The sequence below is a fragment of the Oreochromis niloticus genome, linkage group LG18, assembly GCF_001858045.2.
Source record: "Oreochromis niloticus isolate F11D_XX linkage group LG18, O_niloticus_UMD_NMBU, whole genome shotgun sequence".
Lineage (NCBI taxonomy): Eukaryota > Metazoa > Chordata > Actinopteri > Cichliformes > Cichlidae > Oreochromis > Oreochromis niloticus.
The window spans coordinates 4,105,271-4,117,166 of record NC_031982.2 but is presented as its reverse complement, the minus strand read 5'-3'; the positions used below and the strand labels follow the sequence as shown (position 1 = coordinate 4,117,166).

The following is an 11,896-nucleotide window of genomic DNA, read 5'->3' as shown; positions in this document are numbered from 1 at the left end:
GGACAGGCTAGTATATACACATTATTAGTATCGTCATTTTCGTCTGAGGTGGCACCAAAAATTCCCATAGACACAAAAGCCTTGGTTGTTATATTGTAGGTGTTTATTGAATTACCATCAACTATATCTAACACACAGGTCAGTACAAAGTTGCTCTATAGGAGAAACACAGTAAAGTGATCTCTGTTTTTCAGGGTGAGTGTGTACAGAATGAAACAGGGGATGGGGGAAGTGAGGATCACTGGGTGACCAACAACAAATCTTTGACCCAGGGCAACCAGGAAGCTCCGGCCATGTTCTTTGATTTTGTCATTGTGTCACTCTTTCATTAGGAAGCATTACTGGAATTCTTTCACTTCAATGATACAAATATCCCTGCAGGTACAATGAATTAAAACACATTAAAACAGTATTGTACATAGAAGATAGATTCACTGGTAGATGCGTTTAACTTTAAATAACAGCCCATCACGTTATTATCAATCAAAGGAAATTGTCTCAACCAGCAGGTTAACAAAGAAGGTCTAAAGAGTGAGGTTTTTTTCCTTTAAGGGAGTCAGATTTCCCAACTGTGTGGGTCCTAAGAGTCAGAGACAGAACTGAGGGAGTCTTTGTGCTGAGAGAGAGGGAGAGAGAGAGAGGGAGAGAGAGAGCAGCACTGTGACTTCAGGTCTGCACAGTCAGGCAGAGGGACCACGAAGTTTGCCTCACACATGTACTTGGAGTTTACTTCCAAAGCTGGATTTGCATATTTACCGAAATGTTTCAGCGGTAAGAAGCTGTTATTTATATCTTACCTCAACATTTTCTGCATAAAAGAACTGTTTTTTAAATTATTATTATTATTATTATTGAAATTATAAAAGCATTTCTCAGAGCAGACCTGTTCATTTCTTCTATACACTGCTAGATTTCTGCTATTACATTTCAGCTGGAATTTTAAATTGATGTCATGAACTTTTTTGCAGTGTGTTTTACCTTTTTTTTTTTTAAGTCTATGCAGAATTTCTCCAAATGCAACTTTCATTATGTGTCTGATGTGTCTTCTCAGATGGTGTCTTACCATGCTGCTGTGCTGGCTGGCAGCAGCCCTGCAGGTTACAGAAGGTAAGGTTCACGCAGCTGCAGCTCAACATGGCCTGTATAAAGAAAGTAACAGCTGGGACGGGTCTGTGATGGCAAAAAGAAAATGGGACAGTGACCCCAGAGCTGCTTGATCTAAGGAGGGATATGTTTCCTAGTGTTGATGATTAATCCCACTGAACTATGGACAGCAAAAGTGTTTTAAAGTGATCGACACATAATAAGTAAGCAAAATTATAACATATAAGTTAACTATGATGCTAAATTATTGATCTACGGTTGTAGACATTTCTATATTCCTCAAGCAACTTCTTTTGCAAAGTACATATCACAGTGAGAGTTATTGTCGTAAAAGGGATTTTAAGTGAACCTTCCTTAGGTGAGAGATGCTTGATGAAATTTCTCAGGATAATGTTGAAACTTTACAAAAAACCAAACTATTGACAAATCCTAGTTCTTAAAAATGACTTTTAACAACTAGGATTTTCCTCTCAAAGACTAAAATCACAAGATTAAATCTTTCAGGAATGGACAATTCAGTGGTCTGGTCTGTTAGCATGTAAACTAACTTTTACAACTAGTTTTTCCACAGTTAGATGCATTTTATGCTGCGCTCTCCTTTAGCTCAAATTATCATCTGATAAATATACATCAAAAACTCTCATTTTTTGCCAGGGATTCATGCACAATTATGTGCTTATTCTCCAGCGAGATAACATCTGGTAATCATACATGATCTAGTAAAATAATTTAAGAGCGGTCATTCTGATTTGCATCATGTAAAACACTCAGACCTCACAGGCTTTTCTTCAAAAAGCGTGTCTTTCTACCCTGTCCTCACTAATTCCCAAATAATTTGCAGAACTTAAGCTGGTGGAGAGTTCTTGTAAAACAAATGGCTTAAAACTTCCTCAAAATAGCAGTTAACCGTCTTCAATGCCAACAAAAGAGTCTGGACTTGAATCCACTGCTCTCACACAGATCCATTATGAGTCACACAATATGGTTCAGCCCCCTTCCCATTTCCATTATCACACCTCTGCCTGCTGTGGTGCTTTTCATTCAGCGGCTGCCTGCTGTGGGGCTCGGCTCACAGCTCAGCAGGAGAGTGATAGTTTATTTGTTTGTTTGGGAATGGGCCAGGCTTCCTCTGTCCCCTTTATCCTTTACATATGATGATGTAGGTAAAAGTGGCAGATAAGTCAAACTCTGCACCAGGGTGAGAAGTGAAGTGTGTGTATGTTTTGATCCTGTGCCAGTTTGATGTCAGCGGTGTGTAGGTGATGTTTGACAATGGATGATAAAAATAATGTTAGAACATCTGGTTTGAACTCATGTTCTTGATATGTCTCGGAAAGACTTGTCAACACTGAGATATTGATTATTCACACAGCTCGTGACACTGTGCACTCCCACAGTACCCAGAGAAAGCAGCAACCTGTGGGTTGAGACTTGAGGCAAAAAACTACAGCTCCTCCGATAGCAGCTCGAGGCTAACAAACTGAGTCAGTGCCTTTAGATCTCGTATTAAAATGCAGATATCCAGCAATGACATTAACATGTTTACAGTCTAGACTGTACAGCACCCCACAGCTGTTTTAACCCAAAAATAAAACAACTGTGGGTTGATTTGGTCCTAGAAGCTTGTGGTGGTTATTTGGCATGGTTAAGGCAGCATTATTCTGTCTGAAGACTTGGCAGTGGGCAAGGTTCCCTCACCCCTAACCAGTCACCACAGATGGCTGTGCCCCTTAGTTCTAGTAAAAGAAATACTTGAGCATACCAAGACATTTTGGACAATGTCATGCTTCCAGCTTTGTGGGAAAAGTTTAAGGATCCACATAATAGTGCACAAAGCGAGGGCCATAATAACATGGAGTCTGGTGTAGAAGATCTTGACTGGCCTGTGCAGAGTTCTGACCACAACCCGACAGAAAACCTTTGGGATGGGTTTAAGTGGAAGGCAGACGAGTGAATATTTTTGATAAAACAGTGTGGGCCTGAAATGTAAACAAACTTGGGTCTACACTGATACAACCTAAAGATCAAAAGAGCTGTTATCGGTTGTGCCACATTGAGCATTAAATAAACATAAGCAGTCTTGGAGTTAGTTTTTTTATTACGTTTTTCCAGTCTCACTTTTATGACATTGCAGCGTCTCCCTCTGTATAATTTCAGAATGACTGATATATCATTAAAAGAATATCATTAAATCATTAAAGGCACTTAAAACTCACTTGCATTAAACAGTGCCAGCCACCTAGACAAGTTTAAAAGGTTATAAAAAGTACATCAGCAATAACAAAGCATAACTCACCCCAGTGGATGTGACATCACTTTTGTTGTGCATCATCAGCAGAAGGGCCTTTTAGTCTGCAAGAGCTGTGTGAGTCTTTTGTTTGGTCAACAGGAAATCAATCAGCTCACCCTGAACAAGGCTAAAAGAATCACATCTGGGCATTTCACAAAGATGTCCTTTCTTACATGTACCACACAACAGGAAATTCTTCATGTCAGATACATTCTTACAACGTGAGCATGTTATGTAGCGCTCCTTGGTGGAAGCAAAGACAAACGAAGCCCACTTCCTCACGGTGAATTCTTCTCACATTTACCAACTCTTCACAAATGTCCCATTGGTCACTACTGTTGACCTGGCAGTCTAAAATCAGTTTAATGTCCACTGGATGCATGTCTAGAATATATGAGTGCTCTGTCCAAACGAGCCAGTGAAAAAAAAAACCACTCTCCTGAGTTCAGAAACTTGAAATCAGATAACTTCTTTTAGGTATGCTTTTAAGGGCTGAAATCACAACACTCAATGGACTTAAATTTAGTGGTTAGAGTGGACTTCATCATCATTCATGATTTACACATTTGTAGACTAGACTGCAATTTCAGCTGAAAACTGTTTTCCATACTTCAGACCCCCACCCCCCACCGAAAAAAATGCCACAGCTCCAGGAACCTTCACTTTCCATTTACTGTCGGTTGAATTGCCCTGAAAGGATTCAATGTTTAGCCAATATAAATGATTGTGAGGTGAGCCCAGTAGGAGTCTTGTTTCTGACGTGTTTCCCCTGTACAGTAAAACCAAGTCATATTATTGTACTGCTGACAATGTCAGTCCTGTTAGTGTAAAATTCTCCGTTATAGCCACATGTCAACTCAATTCTCTCTGCTGCCCACAACATAATTTTCCCCATTTACTAGCACTTGCCAGTTGCCTGCCATTCTTTTTAACAGTTTTACCCAAGACTTCACATCACTTTTACTCCTGACCTTATTCAGTCTCTGATGTTACTGGAATAAAACTCCCTCCAAGCTCCCTTTGGTGTTTTATCACTAAAACCTGGAAGGCAAGCATGTTGTAGAGGTGTATCAAAGACCCTCTACCTAAATGTCTTCAGTATATTACAGTACTGAGAGCCCTCGCTGCAGTCCCACGTCCTGCCTGGAATGTGCTCATTCAGCCAGAGTGACTTTGATTTGAACACAGTTGGGCACAATGGGCCAACTGTAAAAGGTGCCATTGGTTTATGAGTGTAACGGTCAGCTCTATTTTTAATGGGAAAAAAAAAGTCTCAGCATAATGGGTGTTTCTTTGAGGGTCCTTTCAATTTCCAGTCAAAATGGCCTTTCTTTCATATTTTCCATGATGTGATGCTCAAAGAGGTGATGTAGTGCTCTAACTTTGGGACCCTTTAGCATTTTCAGAAAAACTGCGTGTGCCTGGGTTCAAAATGAGGAAAGAAGGGGGATTTGTGCTGCTGCAGAGGAAATGAAAGGAATATCAGAAGCATTTATTGGTTTGACCTGATGATTTTTTTGAAGATAAATATTCAGATTTACAGCTTGAAGTAATGGCTTTTAAAAAAACACACGTAACATTGAAGACTAGCTGTTTGTTGTTGCTGTTTGAGTACACTGTTTCCATGGTTTCTTTAGAAAAAGTTAGCCATGAATCACTATCATTGTGTGTCTCTTTCACTCTATCTGTGCTTTGGGGCATCAAGCATATAAAGACGGTATTTTTCCAACTGAAAAAAAGTCTGAAATTTCATGAATTTATGTGAGTTAAGCTTCTGTTTTTGCACAATTAATCGCAATTGTGTTAAGCTTTATTTTGATTGGCTGTTACTTTTGGCTTTTGTCCCATCTTCCTCCAGAACCTGGTTCTGTCAGAGGTTTCTTCCTCTTAAAAGGGAGCTTTTCCTTCCCACTGTCACCAAGTAGGGTTTTCTCTGTATTATTGTAGGGTTTTACCTTATCAGCTTTTCACACTGATGACAAAGAAGAAAAAGTTTTGCAACTGGGCATTTACAGCTTTTAGCACATTTAGTGAAACTTGTACATACACTAATCTTGTTCTAAGGATCTTGGAAAGAAAAGCGTCTGGACTTCTTTAAACTCAAAGAACTCAAAGAAGTCCAGATGCTTTTCGGTCCAAGCTCCTTAGACTACGATGACCTGGATGACTGAGAACCTTCACAGACTAATCTTGTTGTAAGAATTTTTGGTCATGTTGAATATGAGCATCAATCACTATAACATAATATAGTATATTATAAAGACAGGGACACACATGATACCATGTGGGGGAAACCCCCTGAGCTTCATCTGAATCATTTGCATTGTGTTTATCACTCCTGCAAATGTCTCTGCATAGCCTGAAACTACATTAACACAGCTAAATGTTAAAGCAGTGTTTTAGAGGCATAAAGATATGTAACTCATGAAACTGGTGCATGTACAGAGCACATACACACAAGAACCTGACACAGAAACCAAATGAAGAAATGTCCTGCTTCTCCAACTTTTGATACACGTTGTCATTTTGAACACAATATTTCCAGATGAATTCAGACAAAGAGAATGTTTTAAGTTTAACTTGTGAAACTTATGAAACTCTTAACTGAGCCACTTCCCACAAATATGCCACATTTAAAACCTCCTTGAGAGTTCAGGTGGACGTCAGCGTGGTTTGTTTTTTGTATATGTAAGGAAAATGTGTGTTAGTGTGTATGGCACTGTGCCTCAAATGTCAGGCTTTACTCCATTTATGTAACTGTCAGAAAAGAAGTAAAAAATGAGTAAATGCCAGGTGTTCCATCTTCTCACTCTTGCTGCTTTAGTGAATTCAATTCAATTCAACTTTATTTATGCACTTTATAGTGTAAGGTAGACCCTACAATAATACATATAGAGGAAAACCCAATAATCATATGACCCCTATGAGCAAGCACTTTGGCGACAGTGGGAAAGAAAAACTCCCTTTTAACAGGAAGAAACCTCCGGCAGAACCAGGCTCAGGGAGGGGCGGGGCCATCTGCTGCGACCGGTTGGGGTGAGAGAAGGAAGACAGGATAAAGACATCCTGTGGAAGAGCCAGAGATTAATAACAAGATGATTAAGTGCAGAGAGGTCTATTAACACATAGTGAGTGAGAAAGGTGACTAAAGAGGAAATACTCAATGTGAATCATGGGAATCCCCCAGCAGCCTACACCTACTGCAGCATAACTACGGGAGGATTCAGGGTGGTGTGAAGTGTGGTGTTTCAGTTTGACAGCTTGAAAGACATACCAAAAACCTCTATTTTCCTTTTATACACTAGCAAGCCCGTGATTTTAGATTTATACACCCATTTGGACTCCTTTTGTGGGAAAATAACCCAATGACATGCTCTCAGCTGTGCCTGCTAGATATAGCTAGATAGATATCCTAGCTGCAGACTGCTTCAAGGAATTATGGATTTTTTTTCCCACAGCATACATTTTCACTAACTGCAGGAGGGAAAGTACCAGTGGAATAAATGATGCTTCAACTTTATTATGTCTCTGTAAGCCCTGCTTGTGAACAAGCAATCAAAACAGCATAGCCTCAGCCAAATGGAATGCAGCCATCACAAATGTGCTACCCCTTCTATGACAAGTCCAAGTTTTCTGCAGTTAAAAACATGTGCAGAGACAGGCTGTAGGCGTGACTATGACTGCAGCAATGACATAGCTTTAACTGCCACCGTACTTGTAGCTGTAGCCCACCCTCATTGTGAGCTTCTCAGGTTTTGGCATACATTCAGGTCTTAGAGGATAATTAGCTCTCTCTGGATAGAAAAAAAATGGGTTAAAACATAACAGCATCTCTTTGTACTGTAGTGTGTATTGTGTGTCAGCTTGCCTATATGTGTGAGTGTGTCAGCCTAACTGTATATATCCTTTGACTGTTGGGGTTTTCTCTGTATTATTGTAGGATCTTTACCTTACAATATAAAGCTCCTTGAGGTGACTGCTGTCGTGATTTGGCACTATATAAATAAAACTGAATTGAACTGTATACCTGGTGACTAGCTGTTTATCTTATGCAAGACTTGTGGCTCCTCACTTCACAATCATCTGCAGCATCGACACTGTTGGAGGCCACAGAGCTATGAAAATGAGTTTAAAGCTACTGAGATCACATCAAACAGCAACTGCCTATGAGAGGAGCCCAGTTTGTTTGAAGATATTTCTTCTCATTGTTAGCTCCACTCACATTTTCCTAACCTTAAATTAATTTAAACTGAATGCAGTATAGCAATCAGGCTAAAATACTCTGCATCCCAAGACCAGCTTGTCTTTCAGAAGTTTCCCCTGGAAAAGAAACTTATTGCAAGTGTTCATTTTTAATATCTATGTGTTTACCTGGTCTGTATTTACAAGCACCATCAGCACCTCGTACTAGGGAGACAGGGAGAGCTTAAACACTGTTAAATGTCTGATCTGACTATTCCTCGCCTGCAGCCTTACTGGGTAATATTGATGATGACTGACCGTAACGCGTAACGCATTCTGTCACAATTAGAACACAATTACTGTAGCGTCTTTACCTTAACACATAAAGCTCCCTGAGGCAACTATTGTTGTGATTTGCTGCTATATAAATAAAATTGAATTGAATTGAACAATGGCGTTCCCTTTGTTAAAGCCCCACCCTTAAAATTTGTGCTAAAGATTGATCTCAAAATACATTTTTGAGGGTTTTATGGACAAGTCTGTCCACAACACTGCTTCATACAGATATAGGTGTCTAAATCTTCCCAAATTTCTTTAATGTTCCTGTCTGTCTGACTTTATATGACAAACTGTTGCACTCACTCATTTACCTCTGCTAAACAGGCCATGAAATTTCCAAGTTTAAGGGAAATGTTGACAGTACACAGTTCTTCTGCGTCTGTGTTTATGCTTGGGTATGATTTTGCATATTTGGGTCTGACTCTGTGGGCACAGAAATTATGCCCATTTTTTCCTGTTTGCAGATAGAGAGTGTCACATAAACACACACTAACACTCAGTTTGTTAAAACTGCAAGCTTAAAGGGAAGTTATGGAACAGCAAATTCCAAATTCTCAATCCAGGAGAGAGCTCATACACAATACACATGTAGCAATTTAACTTCCTCACAACAAGCTTTTGTCCTAGAGCACACCAAGATCTTCCAGTGTCTGTGTTGTGACATTCTGCGGTACGGTTCACTGTCAACTGTTTTATATCAGCTCATACATTTCTCGTTCCCTTGGTCCTTATCGTTCCCTGAGGAACAGTGACAGTGCACTCGGTTCTTCAGTACCTATTTTGGCTTTCCGCGCTTTTGATGAATGAGAGACTTAAATGATTTTGTGAAACCTGGCTGGTCATCTGCCAGAGAATGACCAGCTGCCCCTCGATTTGTGGCACTTAGAAGGCCAACATCTAGAACTGGCTAATCTTACTTGCACTGATCCAGTTTATTTGGTTCTAAAGCCACACGTGAATTAGAATAGCCAAGCTGAATTCAGCCCTCTGAGATGATAGTAGTCAAAGATTTACATAGCAACTGTATCAGAGAGGAAACATCCAACAGTCAGACGATTACCTATGAGCACGCACTTGGCAACCGGGAAAACTCCATTTTAACAGGCACAAACATGCTTAGGGAGGGGGAGCTATCTCCAACAACTATCCTATGGGTTGGGGGTGGAGGAGTATGGAATATAAAGAGAAGCACAGAAAAACAGAGGGAAGCAGGACAAACAAGAGCTTCTGTTAGAGGACTATGATGAATTTAACCGAGATAATTCACATTAAATCTAAAAGCACAAAAACAACACGAAGCAGATGGAAGAGCAGGCTTTCACACTTGCAGCAACCTTTTGCTGCACAGTTCACTGATTCAGACGCACAACATCAGCTTCTCCTCTATTTTACCTCACCTAGCTGCAGCTACCTGAATGTCTCCTTTCTGTTAGGTGCATAGGCCACGAAGCACAGGTTTCAGAGACCTTTAACAAGTCAGGAGACACCAAAGCATCTCAACAAACAAAGTTCTCTTCAATTGATATGCTGTTCTTATTATTAATGATTTGATTTGATTGATATGTTGCTTTGACAACAAATATGAGATATGCCTCATGCTATTGTCACACTATGAAAAACAGAATTACAAAGATTGTGTGCAATGAACTTTCAGTTTTTGCAGTGATTGAATGAAGTCAAGTTGGCTTTCAGAACGTGCAAAATGTTTGTCATAATCTGGTGTATAACTATGATAAATTAGTGGAAACTGCAAGTCTGTTGCTCTGTACAGACACATAAATAGGTTGGTGAAAAATATAGAATTAGTATCAGTACAAAAAATTTCACACAGCACCACTGCTGACCTGGAGGCACACAGCCTCTCCCCACTATCAGATGAAGTAGCTGATGTTCAAAACACTGAACACCACTTTAGAAGGAGGTAATTAAAGTTCCTGTTTCAACAACACTGACGTATTGAACAGTTATCAGAAATGTTAATCTGGCTGGACCACTTGTTAGCCTTTTAACTATTAGCCCAATGACTACAAACCCAGCTGCAGGGGGTCACAAGCCCTGTGTCAGGAGGTGTATGTAGGATAAAATCTCTGCCAATTATGTGGATCTGTCTGCTGTGGAAACCCATATGAAAAGAAATCAAAAGTGGTCACCCAGAGGTTGAGGGATTTGCAAATTCAAACACTGTTTATTACAACCAGTTTGTCACCACAATTACTTGCAATTGGTCTCTGAATGTCTAAAAATTCATGAAATCACTGTGCAACCTAATGACAACGTGACTGCCATCCTATTTTAACCTCAGTGTCACTGAGCCTTTAAAGATCGATAGTTTCTGGTATATTTTTGAGTGTCAGGTAATTTCAAATGTAGTGTTTCTATCTAAAGGTAAGAACTGCTCAGTGGTGTTTGATTAGCTGGAAATTTAAAGCTTAGATGTAAGTGCTCATGTTTTTAAATCAGATACTGGGTCTGATAGGACATTTTTCATATTGTGAAACATGCAAAACAATCTGAGGTTGCATGACAATCCTCTGCAGGATAAACAGCTAAGTTTGTACTGTGATGGAGTTAAGAACAGTGTGTGACTGCTGCACAGTGGCTGTGGTTTCATGGTCAGATTTCGGTTACATCAGCTGTAGCACAGATTCATGTTAATCTTTAGCTGATGATGCTGACATCCACTGACTGAATTCCACCTTCATACCAACTTTATACCTTGTAGAAAAAAGTAGAAATAGTGTGCTTTCAGTGTAGAGGATGGAAATGAGCCAGGACAACTCATGACACATCTGCATGAAACATTACAAACAATTTTAGGGTTTCCCACCTGATGGATCCACTTTAACCTCTGACTGTACACATTTTACTAGTTAAAAACAAAGCCACCCTCTACAATGTAGGCAACAGAAAAAAGACCAAATCCTTTATCATCCTTCTTTTTCTTCAGATTCAATTTGAGAATAATTAGAATTTTTTTTTATAAAAAAATTAAAGTTTGTATTCCCATCTACTCATATTATTTTATCATTATGTTAATAAGGCACAAGGTTCAGTTAGCGTTGCACAAAAATGAAAACGTCCTCCAAAGAGCTACTTTTTACTTTCCTATTTGGGTACTTTTCAGAGGCTGAACTTTTTCATTTTTACTTGAGTAAAGAAGTTGAATCAGTACTTTTACTGGAGTATTTTTTAACAGTTGTATTTGTACTTCTACTTAAGTACAGAATGTCTGTAATTTTGCCAACTCTGGTATAAAGGACACCCTGGGTCACAGGTTGGTGATCACTTTTTTCCCATCAGTCGCTGCATGTCTTAGCTGCTTGACTTTGGTAAAAAGAGAAGCTGAGCAGTCAACTGGTCACCACTTGATGGTGAGTTGGATCAGGTGGCAAGGAAGGGATACTGGACAGGCCTGCCCAAAACATATATCATTTGGAGGTGAAGAGAGCAGTCACGCTAAAGAAAGAGTCCTATCAGCCTTGGTTAGTCTATGGGACTCTGAAGCTGACAGGTACCAGCAGTCCAACTGGCTCTGGCAATAACTTTGGTGTGGGAGGAGTTTGGTGAGGTCATGTAACTAGACTTTTGGTCAGCCTTGAAGTAACTACGAGGCTACTCAAGTGGGGAAAGTGGCACTCTGGTGATGGTGGGGTGATGGCAGGGTCCTGAGATTCTTCGATGTTAGGTCTGTCTTTTACAGTTGTAACAGAACTGCAGAGATGGCCAAACCTTTTTGATTCTTCAGATCATTCATTAGGAAAAATCCACATTTTATTCCAGCTATAAAGACAAAGCCTGCGCCAGGTGTAAATGAATACTATGAAACTTTAACTACTTGTTAAACTACTTGATGAAGGAATTTCTCCTGAAGTCACACCTGTCCACACATCTGTTAGCCGATGCACAGAAAAAGCATGATTAAATTGACACTGTCTAGCATTTTACTGGAATTCTGAACAAAAGTGACTTCTGTGGTGCACA

At 39.8% G+C, this 11,896-nt stretch overlaps 1 protein-coding gene across 1 annotated transcript in view; it reads left to right on the top strand.

The window, feature by feature from the left end:
- The first annotated feature begins 645 nt into the window (after positions 1-645).
- col15a1b (collagen, type XV, alpha 1b) overlaps positions 646-11,896 on the top strand; it is a 56,211-nt gene continuing 44,960 nt past the window's right edge. The window contains exons 1-2 of the mRNA XM_025900077.1: positions 646-771; positions 1,052-1,107. Of these exons, the coding sequence (XP_025755862.1) occupies positions 761-771; positions 1,052-1,107 (67 nt within the window). The 5' untranslated portion in view covers positions 646-760. The remainder of the gene's footprint in view (positions 772-1,051; positions 1,108-11,896) is intronic.